Source organism: Monodon monoceros, unplaced genomic scaffold (genome assembly GCF_005190385.1).
Source record: "Monodon monoceros isolate NGI ecotype Baffin Bay Population unplaced genomic scaffold, NGI_Narwhal_1 Super_Scaffold_21, whole genome shotgun sequence".
In the NCBI taxonomy this organism is placed as follows: Eukaryota; Metazoa; Chordata; class Mammalia; order Artiodactyla; family Monodontidae; genus Monodon; species Monodon monoceros.
The window spans coordinates 89622710-89639716 of NW_021703778.1; the positions used below are offsets into that span (position 1 = coordinate 89622710).

The window sequence follows — 17007 nt, forward strand, 5'->3', positions numbered from 1 at the left end:
TCAAATTTTGCGTCGTGGGGTGCATCCGTCACATCACTACAGGGTGGACACAACGAATGGAACTGAATGCTAGGCCCCTTCATCCTTACGGGGACCTAGACCACTAAGGCAGGGATGGATGGACTGCTAAGACAGGGATGGATGGCAGGGATGGCCACCTTCTCACCATTGCTTTTCTGTTATCACAGTTACAGTTACAATTGAAGGTACTATTTTCCTGGCCATTTTTTACCAGATGGTTCTCTTCCACTAATGTATCAAGGCAACTTTAAAAAGTTTAAAAATGCTTTGTAATGAAAAGGTTCAGAGTGCTGGCTTATTTTACCTTACGTTTTTTGCTCCTGAGCAGCTCTTGCATCCTTTTGGGGTTTGGGAACCTCTTCTTGTCCCAGGTGAAGTACCTCTTGCCTTCGGTGTGCTCTATGTCCAGCCACATGACATCGTAAGGAATGTCGTGTTCATCAAATCCTGCATCCACTGCCTTTACATCATGTTCATCTTTGTAGTTCCAGCGGCACTGATGGTACCCCAAGGAGAAGAGAGGGGGCATGGCTTGTGTGCCTAAAAGGGGGAGATGACAACTGAGCCAATTACCACCACAATGATAATTATACAGTTGATAAATGTTTCCTGAATGTCTACAAGGTCTAAGCACTGAGCCTGGTACTTAGAATATCAAGAAGAAAGCAGAGTCCCTACCCTCAAGTGCTGTGGGACTGCAGAGGGGCTGATAAATTTTGGCTGCAGTGAAGTATGGAGTCTTGAAAGGCTTCACAGAGGTGGTAACACTTGGTTAGAACGTTGAAGAATAAGTAAGAGTATTCTCAGGCAGGGAGAATGAATAGATCATTGAGGCACATGAAATAGAAAAGATATGGAGGCAGAGAAGGACATGATAAGCTTAGGGAAAAATAAATATTCCAGGGTGGTTACACTGTGAAGGAGGCCAGCAGAAGATGACACTGGAGAGGGTCAGTTTGTAAAGGACCCTGTAGTTCAGGCTAAGGACTCTAAATCTTATATAGGAAGTCATCAAAAGTTTGGCAAGATGTAACCTCAGCAGACCTATGTTTTAGAAAAATTAGTTGGGAGCAGACTTGAAGGCAAAGAAACTGAAGGCAGGAAGAACTGTCAGGAAATTATCATCAAAACATTTACTGATAACATGGAGGACATCTGGTCAACCACTTGCATTTATCTCCTTCCCCTCTTAAAGTCCCACTAAAATCAGAATAAAGAAAAGAAAGAAAGAAAGAAAAGAATAAAGCCACAAGAACAAAGAGAATGGGAGAGGAGTAATTTCAACAAAATTTGGAAGGCAGCAGGCAGGGGTGGTGTGGTAACTATTGAGCAAAACCAAGTAAGCTTTCACCAGAGTGCTTATGAGGGGGATGACGATGAGAAGGGTTCATCCCTGCTCCCAGAACACTAGCGGACAGGAGAATTCCCCCCTCCACCTCAACACGAGAGTGTAAAACTCATCCAGGTACACAGAGCTTCCGGGCAGAACCTTATTCTTAAGTATGCATGGATAGCCAAGGATCATCCAACATATGAGTAAAGCCTCCAAAATTAGACAGAGGGACTCACATAAAGAAATAGAGTAAAAGGATCTCTGAGAAAATAGGGGCAATACAAGGAATCAAAGTAAATATCAAAATGTTATCATTAGTATCTCTGGGAGATGAAAAAAAGTTGCACCCATAAAATAAGACTAGGGTAGCATAAAACAAGTATAAGATATTAGAAACAAGGAACAATCAGAGGATAAGAAAGAGTCTACAGAAATTAGAAATATGAGCATAAATGGAAAGGCCTGGAAGATAAAATTGAGAAAATTGCTCAGGATTGGACAAAAAAGAGAAGATTATAAAATTTGTAGAGTAGAAAGAGAAAAAGGAGGTGAAGATATTTTCAAAGGAATAATAACTTTTCCAGAACCGAAGGATACAATTCTCAAGAATGAAAGAGTCTACATCTAATATGCAATTATTTTAAAAGGTCTATATCAAGGCATTTGGTTGTAAAATTTCAGAGTTTCAGAATATTAGAAATTTCAGACTATCAGAGATAAAGAGAAGATATTTCAGAGAGAAAAGATAGATCATATACAAAGGAACAGAGTTCAGAGTGATTTTGGAACAAGAAGATAGATTATAGAGAAATGCCTTCAAATTCTGAGATAAATAATTTTCAATCCAGTTACCAAATTATCAAACAAGGGTGAAGGTAGGAAAAGAAGATGTTTTCATATCTGCAAAGATGCAAAAAGTAGACCTCTAATGCACTTTCGTAGGAAACTACCAGAAGATGCTTCGAACAATGAACAAAAACCAAGTTAAGGGTTTCCCTGGTGGCGCAGTGGTTGAGAGTTCACCTGCCGATGCAGGGGACATGGGTTCGTGCCTCGGTCCAGGAGGATCCCAAATGCCGCGGAGCGGCTGGGCCCGTGAGCCATGGCCTCTGGGCCTGCGCGTCCGGAGCCTGTGCTCCGCAACGGGAGAGGCCACAGCACTGAGAGGCCCACGTACCGCAAAAAAAAAACAAAAAACAAAAAACCCCACCAAGTTAATAAACCACAAAAAAGAAAAACATGGGCCCCAAGAAGGGAGAGATCTACCACCAGAAAACAGTAAGTCCTAGGGTGACAGCTGTGCAGGGAGCCTAGAGAAAAACAGTCCAGATAGAGATCTGGGGGTAAGTCTCCAGGGGAAAAAGTGGAATGGATAAAGCATCTGACACCCCTGAGCATTGGAAAAATGTAAACACTGAATGTTGATTAACCAAAAATTATGATATAACAATGTTGGGAGGAAGAGGTAAGAGGATATTATTGAACTAAATCCTCATTAGGAGTTAACAGATAATCTATAAATTTATAAATCAGATTTCTTTGACCATGGTGGCAGATCCACTGTTTTTGAAGCACTTTCCTGTAAACCAGACTATTCTCTCTAATAACAATGTTGAAAGGGGCTGTAGGGGGGCTTTAATGGTACTTATTCCTATATGGGTGTCTTCCCATATCCACAAATTCTCTGTTGTTCCTCTCATCAAAATTGGAATCAAATTCTTCCCTTGCAAATGGGCTAGACTCAGGAAATTTTAACAATGGAATGCAGCAGAAATGATGCTACATTACTTTGATTTTTAACAGTTTTATTGATATGTAACTCATATATCATACAATTTACCCATGTAAGGCATACAATTCAATGTGGGTTTTTTGTGGGGAGTGGAGCATATTACATTACCAATTTAAAAAAATTGTGGTAAAATATATCTAACATAAAATTTGCCATTTTAACCATTTTTAAGTGTACAATTCAGTGGCATTAGTTACATTCACAGTGTAGTACCGGCATCACCACTAGCTGTTTACAAAATTTTTATATCACTCCAAACAGGAATTCTATAACCACAAAGCAATAACTTTCTGTTACTCATCCCAACCTTCAGCCGCTGCTAACTGCTAATCTTAACTTTTTGTATCCATGAATTTACCTACTATAGGTACTTCATACAAGTGGAATCATGTTATATTTGTTCTTTTGTGTCTAGCTGATTTCATTTTGCATAATGCTTTCAAGGTTCATCCATGTTGTAGCATGTATCAGAACTTCATTCTTTGTTATGGCTGAATAGTATTCCATTTTCTGTATATACCACATTCTGTTTATCTATTCTTTTTTTTTTTTTTTTGCGGTACGTGGGCCTCTCACTGTTGTGGCCTCTCCCACTGCGGAGCACAGGCTCCGGATGCACAGGCCCAGTGGCCATGGCTCACGGGCCCAGCCGCTTTGCGGCATGTGGGATCCTCCTGGACTGGGGCATGAACCCGCATTCCCTGCATCGGCAGGCGGAACCCCAACCACTGCGCCACCAGGGAAGCCCTATCCATTCATTTTTGATGAGCACTTGGCTTGTTTCTACCTTTTGGCTATGGTGAATAATGCTGTAGAGATCACTGGCATACAAGTATCTGTTCAAGTCCTTGTTCAGTTCCTTTGAGTATGTATCTAGGAGTGGAATTGTTGGGTATATTAGTTAGGGTTCTGCAAAGAAACAGAATCAATAGGATGTGTGTATATGTGTGTATGTATTTGTACATATACAGAGAGAGAAAATGATTGATTGATTTTAAGGAACTGGTTCATGTGATTGTGGGGACTGGCAACTCTGAATTCTGCAGGCAGGCCTGGAGATCCAGGGAAGAGTTGAAGTTGTAGCTTGAGTATGAAGACAGTCTGGAGACAGATTCCTGTTTCTTTAGAGCATACCTCAGTCCTTTTCTCTAAGGTTTTCAGCTGATTGTATGAAGCCCACTCATGTTACGGAGACTAACCTGCTTTACTCATAGTCTACTGATTTAACTGTTAATCTCATCTAAAAAATAACTTCACAGTGATATCTAGACTAATGTTTAACCAAATATCTGGGCACCATGACTTAGGCAAGTTGACACAAAATCAATCATCATGCTGGGTCATATGGTAGTTCTATGTTTAGCGTTTTGAGGAACTGCCAAACTGTTTCCACACCAGCTGAACCATTTCACGTTCCCACCAGTAATGTATGAGTTTCCAACTTCTCTACATCCTCACCAACACTTATTATTTCCCCTCTTTTTTTGATTTAGTCATCCTAGTGGGTAGGAAGCAGTATCTCATTGTGGTTTTAATTTACATTTTCCTAATACCTAGTGCTGTTGAGCATTTTTCACGTGCTTGTTAATCCATTTGTACATCTTCTTTGGAGAAATGTCTATTTAAGCCCTTTTCTCATCTTAGAGTTAGACTGTTCCTTTTTATTGTCGAGTTATAAGAGTTCTTTATGTATTCTGGATACTAGACCCTTATCTTATGTATGACTTGCAAACACTTTCTCCCATTCTATAGGTTGCCTTTTCACTTTTGTGATAATGTCCTTTGATGCACAAAAGTTTTTAGGTTTTTTTTTTTTTTTTTTTTTTGCAGTACGCGGGCCTCTCACTGTTGTGGCCTCTCCCGTTGCGGAGCACAGGCTCCAGATGCGCAGGCTCCAGATGCGCAGGCTCAGTGGCCATGGCTCACGGGCCCAGCCACTCCGCGGCATGTGGGATCTTCCCGGACCGGGGCACAAACCCGCATCCCCTGCATCGGCAGGCAGACTCTCAACCACTGCGCCACCAGGGAAGCCCAGTTTTTAGTTTTAAAGAAGTCCAACTTGTCTAATTTTTTTTTCTGTTGCTCATGATTTTGGTGTCATAGCTAAGAATCTGTTGCCAATCCAAGGTCATGAAGATTTATCCCTGTTTTCTTCTAAGAGTTTTATGACTTTAGCTCTTATATATATGTCATTGATCAATTTTGAGTTAATTTTTTGTATATGGTGTGAGATAGGGGTCCAACTTCATTCTTTTGCACGTGGATATCCAGTTGTCCCAGTGCCATGTGGTTAAGAGACAATTCTTTCTCCATTGAATGGTCTTGAACATTTATTGAAAATCAGTTGGCCAGAGATGTATGGGTTTATTTCTAGACTCTCAATTCTATTCCATTGGCTTATATGTCTATCCTTATGTCAGTACCACACTGTTTGGATTACTTTAACTTTGTAGTAAGTTTTGAAATCGGGAAGTATGAGTCCTCCAACATTTTTTTTTCAGGACTTTTGGCCCATTCAGGGCCCTTTGAAATTCAGTATGATTTTAAAGATCAGCTTTTCCATTTCTTAAAAAAAGGCCATTGGAATTTTGGCAGGGATTGTAGTAAATCTGTAGATTGCGTCCAATAGTATTGCTTGCTTAACAATATTAAATCTTTCAATACACAAACATGGGATTTCTTCCCATTTATCTAGGCCTTCTTTAATTCAGGAATTTTTTGTAGTTTTCAGCATATAAGTCTTTCACCTCCTTGGTTAAATTTATTCCTGGGTATTTTATTCTTTTGGATGTTATTGTAAGTGGAGTTGTTTTCTCAATTTCTTTTTTAGATTGTTCATTGCTGGTGTATAGAAACACAGCTCATTTTGTGTGTTGACCATGTACCCTGCAACTTTGGTTAATTGTATGTGTGTGTGTGTGTGTGTGTGTGTGTGTATTCTTTGGGATTTTCTATCATATAGTATCACATCATCTACGAATAGAGATAATTTTACATCTCCCTTTCCAATTTGGATGCCTTTTATTTCTTTTTCTTGACTAATTTCTCTGGCTGGAACTTTAACTACAATGTTCAATAGCAGTGGTGAAAGAGGGAAGCCTCATCTTGTTTCTGATCTTAGGGAAAACCTTGCAGTCTTTCACCATTGCGTATGATGTTAGCTGTGAATTTTTCATAAATGCCTTTTATCATGTGGATGAAGTTTCCTTTCATTCCTAGTCTTCTGAATGTTTTTATCATGAAATAGTGTTGGATTTTGTCAAATGCTTTTTCTGCAATCAATTGAGATGATCTCATATCTTTTATTTTATTTTATTATTATTTTTTTTGTGTGGTACGCGGGCCTTTCACTGTTGTGGCCTCTCCTGGCGGCATGTGGGATCTTCCCGGACCAGGGCACGAACCTGTGTCCCCTGCATCGGCAGGCAGATTCTCAACCACCGCACCACCAGGGAAGCCCCAATCTCATATCTTTTAAAGATAAAATGCTTTTATAGTGCTAAAGCCACTGTATTTTAATGGAGAAGAGAACATAGAAAAGTTCAGGTTGGGATACTGGTCATCTGAGATAAAGGAAGAGAAAGCCCAGGGGTTAAAAGGCTCTAAGGAAGGCAGATGGTGAGTATTAGGGATTAGAAAATGGAGAGTTCCAGCCCCAGTGGAATGTTTAACCAAGCTGAATGGGATGAGAGTGGGAGGAGAAATGCTTGCTTCTTTAAAAGCTTGGGTAAGTTGTTTATAAATACTATATGGTGTACAACAAATATTAATTTACAGTGATTCTACATGGGATAGAGGAAATATAATGGAACAAGAAACTGGCACTTCCACATGCAAGTACCTGTAAGGTATGAGTACTGCTTGAAGACGTCAGAAGGTGTAGGTCCTGTCAGCAAAAAAACATCAATGATTCCACTCTCTGACATCCAGTGCACATCAGTTTGAGATCTGCCCTTTTCTTTAGCAGCAACTGGGCCCATCTGGGTCAATGCATACTGGAAAAGGAATGGAATGAAGGTCTGAAAAATTTCCCTCTAACCCACAACACCCATCCATATGTGTGTAATAGTCTGATCCTTTAGTACATACCAATAACCTTCACTGATTATACTGCGAGGACTCTGGAGGCAGAGGACTGCCATTAAAAGCCCAGAGCTACAATTACACTTCAGTGGTTTTGTTTCTTCTGTGAGTATGACATGCAGCCATGATCCATTGCTCACCTTTACAGCGGGTTCTGTATTGATCTCCACTAGTGTTTCTGAGGCATTTAGCCAAAAAACGCCTAGAGTCCTGCCCAGTTTGTGGGCCAGGAGATAAGGCACTGAACCATAAATGCCCATTTTGTCATGTATTTTATATCCATAGACATCTAGGTTATAAAGACGGTAAGCATCTCCATCACTGAAACACACAAGGAAGGATTACCAATTACCACTGCATATATATTCTTAATGAATATTATAGCTCCATTCTCCCCTGCATTCTCCCCTTGGGTACAATACATCTTTCAAAGCTCAACTCCTAACACTTCCCTAAAGGTTTCCTGACCCAATGTGGGTGAATATGATCCTCCTCCTTTGATTCCTTTGGCATCCCTTCATGCTACTATTGGCTTGTATGATCTCATATCTTAGATAGCTTTTCTAAATATCTCTTGTGAGGTGAGGACCATTTCCTGTGAATCCTGCATAATAGCAAGCACACAATAAATTGACAAATTTTGTATTTCTCTGTCGTGAAAGCAAAATGATAGTATCCTAACATGTTTCCACAGTGCTGAGTAGGGAAAGATTAGGAACTGAATTGAGGTGGGGAACAGGGAGCTCAGGTTGGTGTGAGAGCAACACAGTTTCTGATTCACTTGTCACTATGTCTCCCTATTATCTAAACAGCATCTGAACCTGGCAACTTTGACCAGACTCTGTTTCTCTTTGGTTCCGCTTCCTCTTAGAGTGATACCCCTGGCATTTGTTTGTCAATAGTGTTAGTTTGAAATAATCTCCCCGAGGGAATCAAAGGTGATATGAGATGCCACACTCTTCCATTCTCTGGCTCACTGTCCTTTTTTGGTAAAAGCCTTTTTCTAGGTCAGTGATCTTCACAGTGTACTTCCCAGGGTTCCACAGAAAGGCCTTGGGAGGTGAAAGCAAAACCCAGGGAGGTGATATTATGAAGCTCTCCCCGCTACTCCAACAACAGCAGCTCCATATTTTTACTTCCTCTATATTTTTAGGTTCAGCAATACAGTTTTTATAATTGTCTTCTTTTTGCCAAAATATAAAAATTGAAAACCACTGCTCTGGGCGATCATTAAAGGGAAATTCTTAAAGATCTACAAGCAATATCAAGAGGGGAAAGGCCAGATACATATTAGCACTGGCTCAGACATCTCACATATTTTCCTTTCAAACTTTTCCAGTCCAGAAACCAGAGCCTCCTGTAAGAATTCTTGTTTTCACTTTACCTGGTATTTTTAAGTTGGTGTGATTCTGCATGTTGCGGGATCCCATAGACATGCTCAAACCCATGCAAGGAGAAATCCAAACCAATGGAGGCAGGACCTGCAGGGACCAGGATAGTGACTGAGTTTTGCTTTTCAGTGGGACAATCGATTAAGGAGATTCAGCAACTATAAGAGCAGCAAGATGACTAGACTAGGGATCAAGAGACCTGAGCTTGCCCTGATCAATCAGTAAATCATGTATGCTGACTCTCTGTACGATGTTATATTTAGGTGTTGTGGGGATACAAAAATGCACATGGCAAAGTTCTGGGCACTTATTCGTTATGTTTCCTTAGCTGTGTGCTAAAGTTCTCTGTGTCCTCATTTATAGTAAATCTCCTTTCTATCTGTAAAATAGGATTACAAAGTTTTAGATTTTTTCCCTAATCTAAATTTTCCAGAAATGTATTGCATACTTGTTTGCTTTAGGAAGCAGATGATAGCGAGCACTTTTAATACTTACTAGATGAAAGACTGGGTGTCTTCTGCCTGACTGTTCATTCTTACTGCACACAGAAACTATAAGGTCAAGGGCACCAGGAGGACCTTTCCTGGCTCCTCAAAATACCCCCTTCCCTGTGATTGTAGATATATAAATTTCCTTTAGCCAAAGACAAGTCCTTTATCTAACAATTATTTTAGAGATATGGGGAAAACGAAAGTAACTAGGAGAGATAACATTGACTTAAATTCCCTCTCAGGTAAAAGTATTTGCCATCAAATGATCCTTATTTGGAGGAGTTTATGGAAAGGGGGTGCTTTAGGTAAGGTAAAAAGGATTATAATGTTACAGAAAGGGGAGCTTTAGGGCCCCTCTACTTATAATTTTTGGGCACATGTCAGTCCTGATCATTATATGAGGCTATAGAAATAGATGCTAGAACAGAGATTCTCAAGGAGTTAGGGAAGGTCTGTTATTCCCCAGGGTAGGGAGAAATAAGGAGAAAAGTGAGTATTTTTTCCAACTAAATAAGCCCCAAGTATTTGAACCGTGTCTCCTAAAGGGACAAATTCCTTCCCAGCCACCTACACCCTCCCCCCCCCATCACTAAGCCTTGTGAGAAATGTCGTAGATGGTCACATGACGCTCACATGAATGATGGGGAGGCCTGGAAAAGGCTGAGAACCACTGCATTGAAACGTTGGAGCCAATGAGCTCTAGAACTTGGTTTCTTATCACTTGACTCTCATAAAAGTAGAATGTAGAATTTGCAGCTGTCTGATTCACTGCATAGTACAAGCAGTATGCAGACCTCCATGAGACCAGAAGCTCCATGAGGCCTATACTTCTACACTCCCCACAAGTCATACACTCGCTATTTCTCTATTGCAATGCATTACTGAAGAATAGGGGACCCAAACATGAGATTTCTGTTCACCTTACAGAAGTCATGTGTTTAGGTGCCAAAGCTCAAGGGACTTTTAGATAGAGACTTTTGGCCATTTTGGAAAGGTCTGTTTTAACACTACACCAGTTTTAATTGTACCATTATCTTTGACGTCCACAAAATTTCTGAATTTCTCCTCCCACAGGCCCAGTTCCTCTTGATTTTCCTGTTGGCACAAAAAAAGGGAGCAAACTGAGGTTATATATTGCAACAAATGTTGTTACCACAATAGCACATTTATTTGATTAAAATATTAGACTGAGGAAGTGATTTCATCTTTTAAAAGGCCAATTTGTGATATCAGTATATTAATCAAATTAGATCTATGTTCTATATAAATGCCATTAATCATCCTTATGATCTATAGCAGACATGAATATATTTTTTATTGTGGTAAAATGTACATAACTTAAAATTTACCATTTTAACCATTTTTAAGTGGCATTAAGTACATTCCCATGTTGTACAACCATCATCACCATCCATTTCCAGAAGTTTTACATCCTTCCAAACTGAACCTCTGCACCCATTAAACAATAATTCCCCATTCTCCCCTCCCCCCAGCTCTTGACAACTACTTTTCTATTTCCTGTCTTTATGAATTTGACTACTCTAGATATCTAAGTAGAATCATAAAGTATTTGTCCTTTTGAGACTGGCTTACTTCACTTAGTATAATGTCTTCAAGATTCATCCATTTTGTAGCATGTATCAGAATTTCCTTCCTTTTTAAGGCTGAATAATATTCCATTGCATGTATATACTCCATTTTGTGTGTGCATTCATCTGTCAATGACTCTTGGATTACCGGATTGCTTCTACCTTTTGGCTACTGTGAATATCATTCTGCTATGAACATAGGCTGCAAATATTGGTTTGAGTCCCACTTTCAGTTTTGGATATATATCCATAAATGGAATTACTGGATCATATTGTAATTCTTTTTTTTCTTTAATTTTTAATTAATTATTTTTATTTTTGGCTGCGTTGGGTCTTTGTTGCTGGGCATGGGTTTTCTCTGGTTGTGGCAAGCAGGGGCTACGCTTCGTTGCGGTGCGCGGGCTTCTCATTGCAGTGGCTTCTCTTGTTGCGGAGCATGGGCTATAGGCACACGCAGGCTTCAGCAGTTGCACCAGGCGAGCTCAGTAGTTGTGGCTCGCGGGCTCAGTAGTCATGGCACGCGAGCTCTAGAGTGCAGGCTCAGTAGTTGTGGCGCACGGGCTTAGTTGCTCTGCGGCATGTGGGATCTTCCTGGACCAGGGCTCGAACCCGTGTCCCCTGCATTGGCAGGCGGATTCTTAACCACTGCACCACCAGGTGAGCCCCTCATATTGTAATTCTATGTTTAATTGTTTAGGAACTGCCACACTGTTTGACGTGAATATCTTTAAAAGAGTCAAAATGATGTGAAAGCACTTTGCAAAATGCAGTCTTTTACATATGTAAGGCAAACATTTAGAATCAAATAACTTGGGTCTCTTCTGAGAGACCCTAAGCGAAGATTTTGGCTGAGATGGGCACCTTCCCCCCTGCTTCAATTAGCCAAACTACTGGCTGTGTTCCTGTGCTGGATGGAGAAGTCAACTGGGATGGCCACTGCTCAGGTTCACTATCTTTTGACCTAGAGCCATGAACTTTCAGGCTTTACAAAAGTCACCTTTTCTCTGGTAAAATGAAAAAAGTTTTAAAAGAATTGTGTGTGTATGTGAAAAGCACATTTCTTTTTAAAAAGTGAGGGACTTCCCTGGTGGTCCAGTGGGTAAGACTCCGCACTCCCAATGCAGAGGGCCTGGGTTCGAACCCTCATCAGGGAACTAGATCCCGCATGCATGCCACAATTAAAAGTCCGCACGCCACAACTAAAAGATCTCTCATGCTGCAACTAAAAGATCCCGCATGCTGCAACGAAGATCCTGAGTGCCACAACTAAGACCCAGCACAGCCAAAATAAATAAATAGATAGATAAATAAATAATAATAATAATAAAGTGAGCCCTTTCCCTATTTCTAGGCTGTTTCTTCATAATTGAAGCTTCTGTAAAGTGAGTCTGTTTTTTTTAAAATGACACCTGAATTCTTTTTTTTTTTTTTTTTTGCGGTACACGGGCCTCTCACTGTTGTGGCCTCTCCCGTTGCGGAGCACAGACTCCGGACGCGCAAGCTCAGCGGCCATGGGTCACGGGCCCAGCCGCTCCGCAGCATGTGGGATCTTCCCGGACCAGGGCACAAACCCGTGTCCCCTGCATCGGCAGGCGGACTCTCAACCACTGCGCCACCAGGGAAGCCCGACACCTGAATTCTTAATGTGGGATTATTATCCTGAGGTCTAGATAGGCTTTAAAGTTTGTGAACTCCCTGAAACAGTAGGAAAAAAATTTTTTTTTCTACAGAGATGGTTCACAGTTTTCATCAGAGTCCTGCAAGGGGGTGTTTGACTCAAAACCACTATCTAAGCTATCTGATTACAGGTCTTCCAAAAGCTAGTATAACATATTGTCACAAAGCTGTGTAAGGCACAAATGTGTTAGTTTTTATCTTCCCTATTTGAAAATGGAAAAATTATTCTCTCTCATATTCATCAGTATGGGCCAGTTCTCAAGAGGGAGAAGCATTTGTCTTATTGCACTGGAAATATTTTTCACCATTCTTGGTGGCCATAGCTACTGTCAGGGTTCCTTTAAAGATGTCTGGGGCTTTGGATGAAGAGAAGATTTCTGGAATGTCCATTCTCCAGAATTTAGCCAAAATAATCTTTCCGAAACAGAAGTCAGACCATGTATCTCTGCTGCTTAAGACCTTTCCATAGTTCTCCTTTGCTCTTAAAGTCCAAAAAAGTTAATGTGACTTAGAAGAATATAAGCTCCATGATAATGAGGGAATCTGATTAGTTTGATGATACAGCACCAATTCCTTGAACAGTGCCTGGCCTACAGGAGGTCCCATTTATATGTAGTAAAGCACTTACCAACTACCCACCTGTATAAGGGAAGAACAGACCTATTATACTCCACATAATGATGATGATAGTGAAAAACATTTTAAAAAGATAAATTACTCTATGTAGATTACCTGAGTGGTGTCATCTGATGTATCCTCCTCATTTTCCTTGGTAGCTCTGCTGTAATATAAAGTTGTTTCACTCATGGCAAGACTGACAATTTGTTCAATGATAAAGATTTCCATTTCCAAATATTGAGACCCCATAAATTATATCCTTTAACTTACTAAAAATAACATCATTATAAAAATAAATTTATGAAATTAAACATTTATGATGAACATTAATCCAACAGCTTGATTTCTTATAAAATGTAGAGAGATTTGAATTTTCTTAACTCTTTTAGAAATACATTAATCAGTTTTTTTATTATAAATGTAATACATGTTCATAGTATTTAAACAAAACATAAGCAAGGTAGAACACAGTTCCTCTTGCGCAGTATTACCTTAGAATGGAGCAACATGATGCACTGTCTTGCACAATGATGACAACTTATTCTAACACCTATAGTTGTATTTGTGTGCATATTTCTTCCATTCTTAACAATACTAGACTTCATGGATTTTTTTTTAACTCTTTGCCAATCTAAAGTTTTAGAAAAGATAGTGCATTTCAATTTGAACTTGTACCATTAATGATGCAGACTACCTTTTTATACATTAAGCGGTATTTCTAGTTCTGTGAATTGTCTATTCATACTCATTATACATTAATTTTTTCTTTAGTGTAAAATGCAGCATGCATATAGAAGAGTATATAATGTATGCACAGAGTTTAAAGAATACTACTAAAGTGAACAATTATGAACCTACCAGTGAGCATAAGCAACAGAAATGACTTGTTCTTTTGGAGTTCCTATGTGCCTCTCTTCAAATGCATCTGCCCCCCTAATAGTTGCATTCAATGCTACAAATTTCCCTCTAAGCACTGCTTTTGCTGCATCCCACAAATTTTGATGTTGTATTTTAATTTTCATTTAGTTTGAAATCTTTTCCTTTCTTTCTTTTTAGATTTCTTCTTTGTGTTATTAAGAAGCATGTTGTTTAATCTTCAAGTATTTTGGAATTTTCCAGCTTTCTGTTGTTGATTTCTAGTTTAATTGCATTGTGGTCTGAGAGCTGGCATTGTATGATATCCATTTGTTTAAATTTGTTAAGGTGTGTTTTATGACGCAAAATATGGTCTTGGTGAATGTTCCATGTGAGCTTGAGAAGAATGTGTATTCTACTGTTGTTGGATGAAGGAGACTATAGATGTCAATTATAGCCAGCTGATTGATGGTGCTTTTGAATTAGAATATGTCCTTATTGGTCTTCTCCCTGCTGAATCTGTCCATTCCTGATAGAAGGGTGTTAAGGTGTCTAATTATAATAGTGGATTCATCTATTTCTACTTGCAGTACTATCATTCTTGCCTCAAGTATTTTGATGCTTCGTTATCAGGCACATACTTTCCCTGTTTTGAAGTTAGCTCTTTCTGAAATTAATATAACTACTCCTATTTTCTTTTTTTTTTTTTGAGAGTCGGGAGTTAAGTTTTATTGGGGGCAAAATGAGGACTGCAGCCCAGGAGACAGCGTTTCAGATAACTGAAAAACTGCTCTGCTATTTTCTTTTTTAAAGATCATAATGCTATCATTTATTGGATGAAAAAAACAAAGAAGAAAAAGAATTGTTTTGGAATGTTTGGGGGAAAAACAGCTTGCTTATAAGTAAAATTCTTTCTCTTTGAAATGAGTTAGTAAAAAAGAAAACAATCTTCATTATATGAAATAACATCGCTAGGTAGGAAAAGCAGCACACAAGAATATATTTTTGGATATAAAAATTTATATATATAGTTATGCCATCAGCAGCATTCAAAATTAGCTGAGTATCTATACAATTACACATATTGATTCATGTTTTAACGAAGTGTTTTAAAAGCTCATCATATTAGAGCATGCACAATATTCTGAAGGCATATAAATTCCCCATGGGTTTCTGAACATCCTTACCCTCAACTTCACAATCAGAATGTACAAAAGCAGTGAAAGATCAGAGTTCAGAAGTGTTTTATTTTTCTTTTCCTTGTTCAAAGTGCCTAAGTCAAGCAAATATATTGAAAAAGGCAAAATAAACACTTTGCATAGCAGAAGATTGCAAGATTGCATGTAAGCTATGATTCTCCTTTAGGACATTACACAAGTACAAGGTACATCTGTACTTAGAATAAGGCTCATTACCTCTTGCAGCATGAATGTTCAACAGGCAGAGAGCAACGTTCTGCCCAGGGACCAGTCTCAATTTGGTCTCAAAGAATGCCTCCCAAGGATCCACAAGGACAATAAGTCTAGGCAGCCATTTATATCAGGGAACTTTTGTCCCCACTATGTCTACTTTTTGGTGCTGTCTATTAAATGTAGTGACATTACTTTGTTGTGAATATACACATTAGTGTTATTACGATGCTGTGGACTGACCTTTCACTCCAAATAGCCATGTTACCCCCATCTAGTGAACTCACTCTTCCCTGGTTTCAGTTCAGCCCGCCTATAGAAAATTTTTTTTACATTTCCAAGCCCAGTGTCAGTTTATCAGCTCCTGCTAAGAAGGATATAATTTTATTTGGTCAATTTACATTAACAATATGGTCGGCCTGTTAAACTTTAGCCATTCTAATAGGTGTGTGGTAGTACATCACTGTTGTTTTAATTTGCAATACCCTAATGACTAATGGCATTGAACATATTTTTCAAGTGCTTATTTATCACTTGTATATTTTCTTTGGTGAAATATCTGTTCAAATCTTTTGTTTATTAGATTATTTTCTTAAATTTTGAGAGTTCTTTCTATATTGTATCAATACATACAACTTCTTTATTAGAGATATACTTTGCAAATATTTTCTCTTAGTCTATGAATTATCTTTTCATTCTCTTCATATAGTCTTTTTTTAATATACTAAAGCTTTATTTGAATCATTATACAGAGGGATTAATATCCCTTTTTTATTGTTGAATAATATTTTATTATAATTGATTATGGTTAATTATTCAGGTTTTTTCTAGTTTTTACTATGACAATGCCACAATAAATGCCTTCATACATTTATCTTAGATACATGTGTGTTTGATTACAACAGGACAAAGTCCCAAAACTGGTACTGCTAGTTCAAATGTATACATATTTTAAATTTTAATGCATTTCCAGATCATTTCCTCCAGTTTGAAGCAACTCATACTCAAATGAACAAAGTCTAAGGCCTGGATGAACCTTGAGGACATTCTTCTAAGTGAAATAAGCCAGTCACAGAAAGATAAATACTACATGATCCCACCTATATTAGGTATCTAAAATAGTCAAATTCATAGACTCAAAGAGGAATGGTGGCTGCCAGGGGCTAAGGGGAGGGGGAAATGGGGAGTTACTAATCAATGGGCATAAAGTTTCAGTTAAGCAAGATGAATAAGTTCTAGAGACCTACTGTACAGCACTGTGCCTACAGTTAACAATACTGTATGGAACACTTAAAATTTTGTGAAGAGGGTAGATCTCATGTTAAGTGCTCTTACTACAGTAAAATAAAATAAAATAAAACAAAATAAAATAATTAATAGTCAATGCAAATTAAAGGAAGAATAATAACCTACTTCTTCATATAGTCTTTGAATGGGCAGGCAGTTTTACTTTTTCTTTTGTGGATCATGCTTTTGGTGTAATATCTAAGACATCTTTGCCTGATCCAAGGTTTCAAGATTTTCTTTGCTGTTGTCTAGAAGTTTTAGAGTTTTAGGTTTTACATTTAGGTCTATATTGTATTTTGAGTAATTTTCTTTTTTTTTTTTTGATTGACGTTTCATTCTTGTTTGTGGCAACTTCTGAGCTCCTCACATGCCAGACTGGAAATTACAAGTCCTTGCCTTTTTATTTTGTTCAAGTGTTTTTGTTTGTTTGTATTTTGTTTTTGCGGTTATAATAAAGTTTA

The 17007-nt window shown here is 38.6% G+C and overlaps 1 protein-coding gene across 4 annotated transcripts in view; it reads right to left on the minus strand.

Annotated features, from left to right (window-relative positions):
• Positions 1-17007, minus strand: part of GANC (glucosidase alpha, neutral C) — a 96104-nt gene that overhangs the window by 54603 nt on the left and 24494 nt on the right. For all 4 annotated transcript variants that reach the window (XM_029237458.1, XM_029237456.1, XM_029237457.1 and 1 more), the window contains exons 6-11: positions 13110-13158; positions 10140-10206; positions 8614-8710; positions 7370-7550; positions 6988-7141; positions 326-561 (exon numbers count right to left, since the gene is read on the minus strand). In XM_029237458.1, coding sequence (XP_029093291.1) covers positions 326-561; positions 6988-7141; positions 7370-7550; positions 8614-8710; positions 10140-10206; positions 13110-13158 — 784 coding nt within the window. The remainder of the gene's footprint in view (positions 1-325; positions 562-6987; positions 7142-7369; positions 7551-8613; positions 8711-10139; positions 10207-13109; positions 13159-17007) is intronic.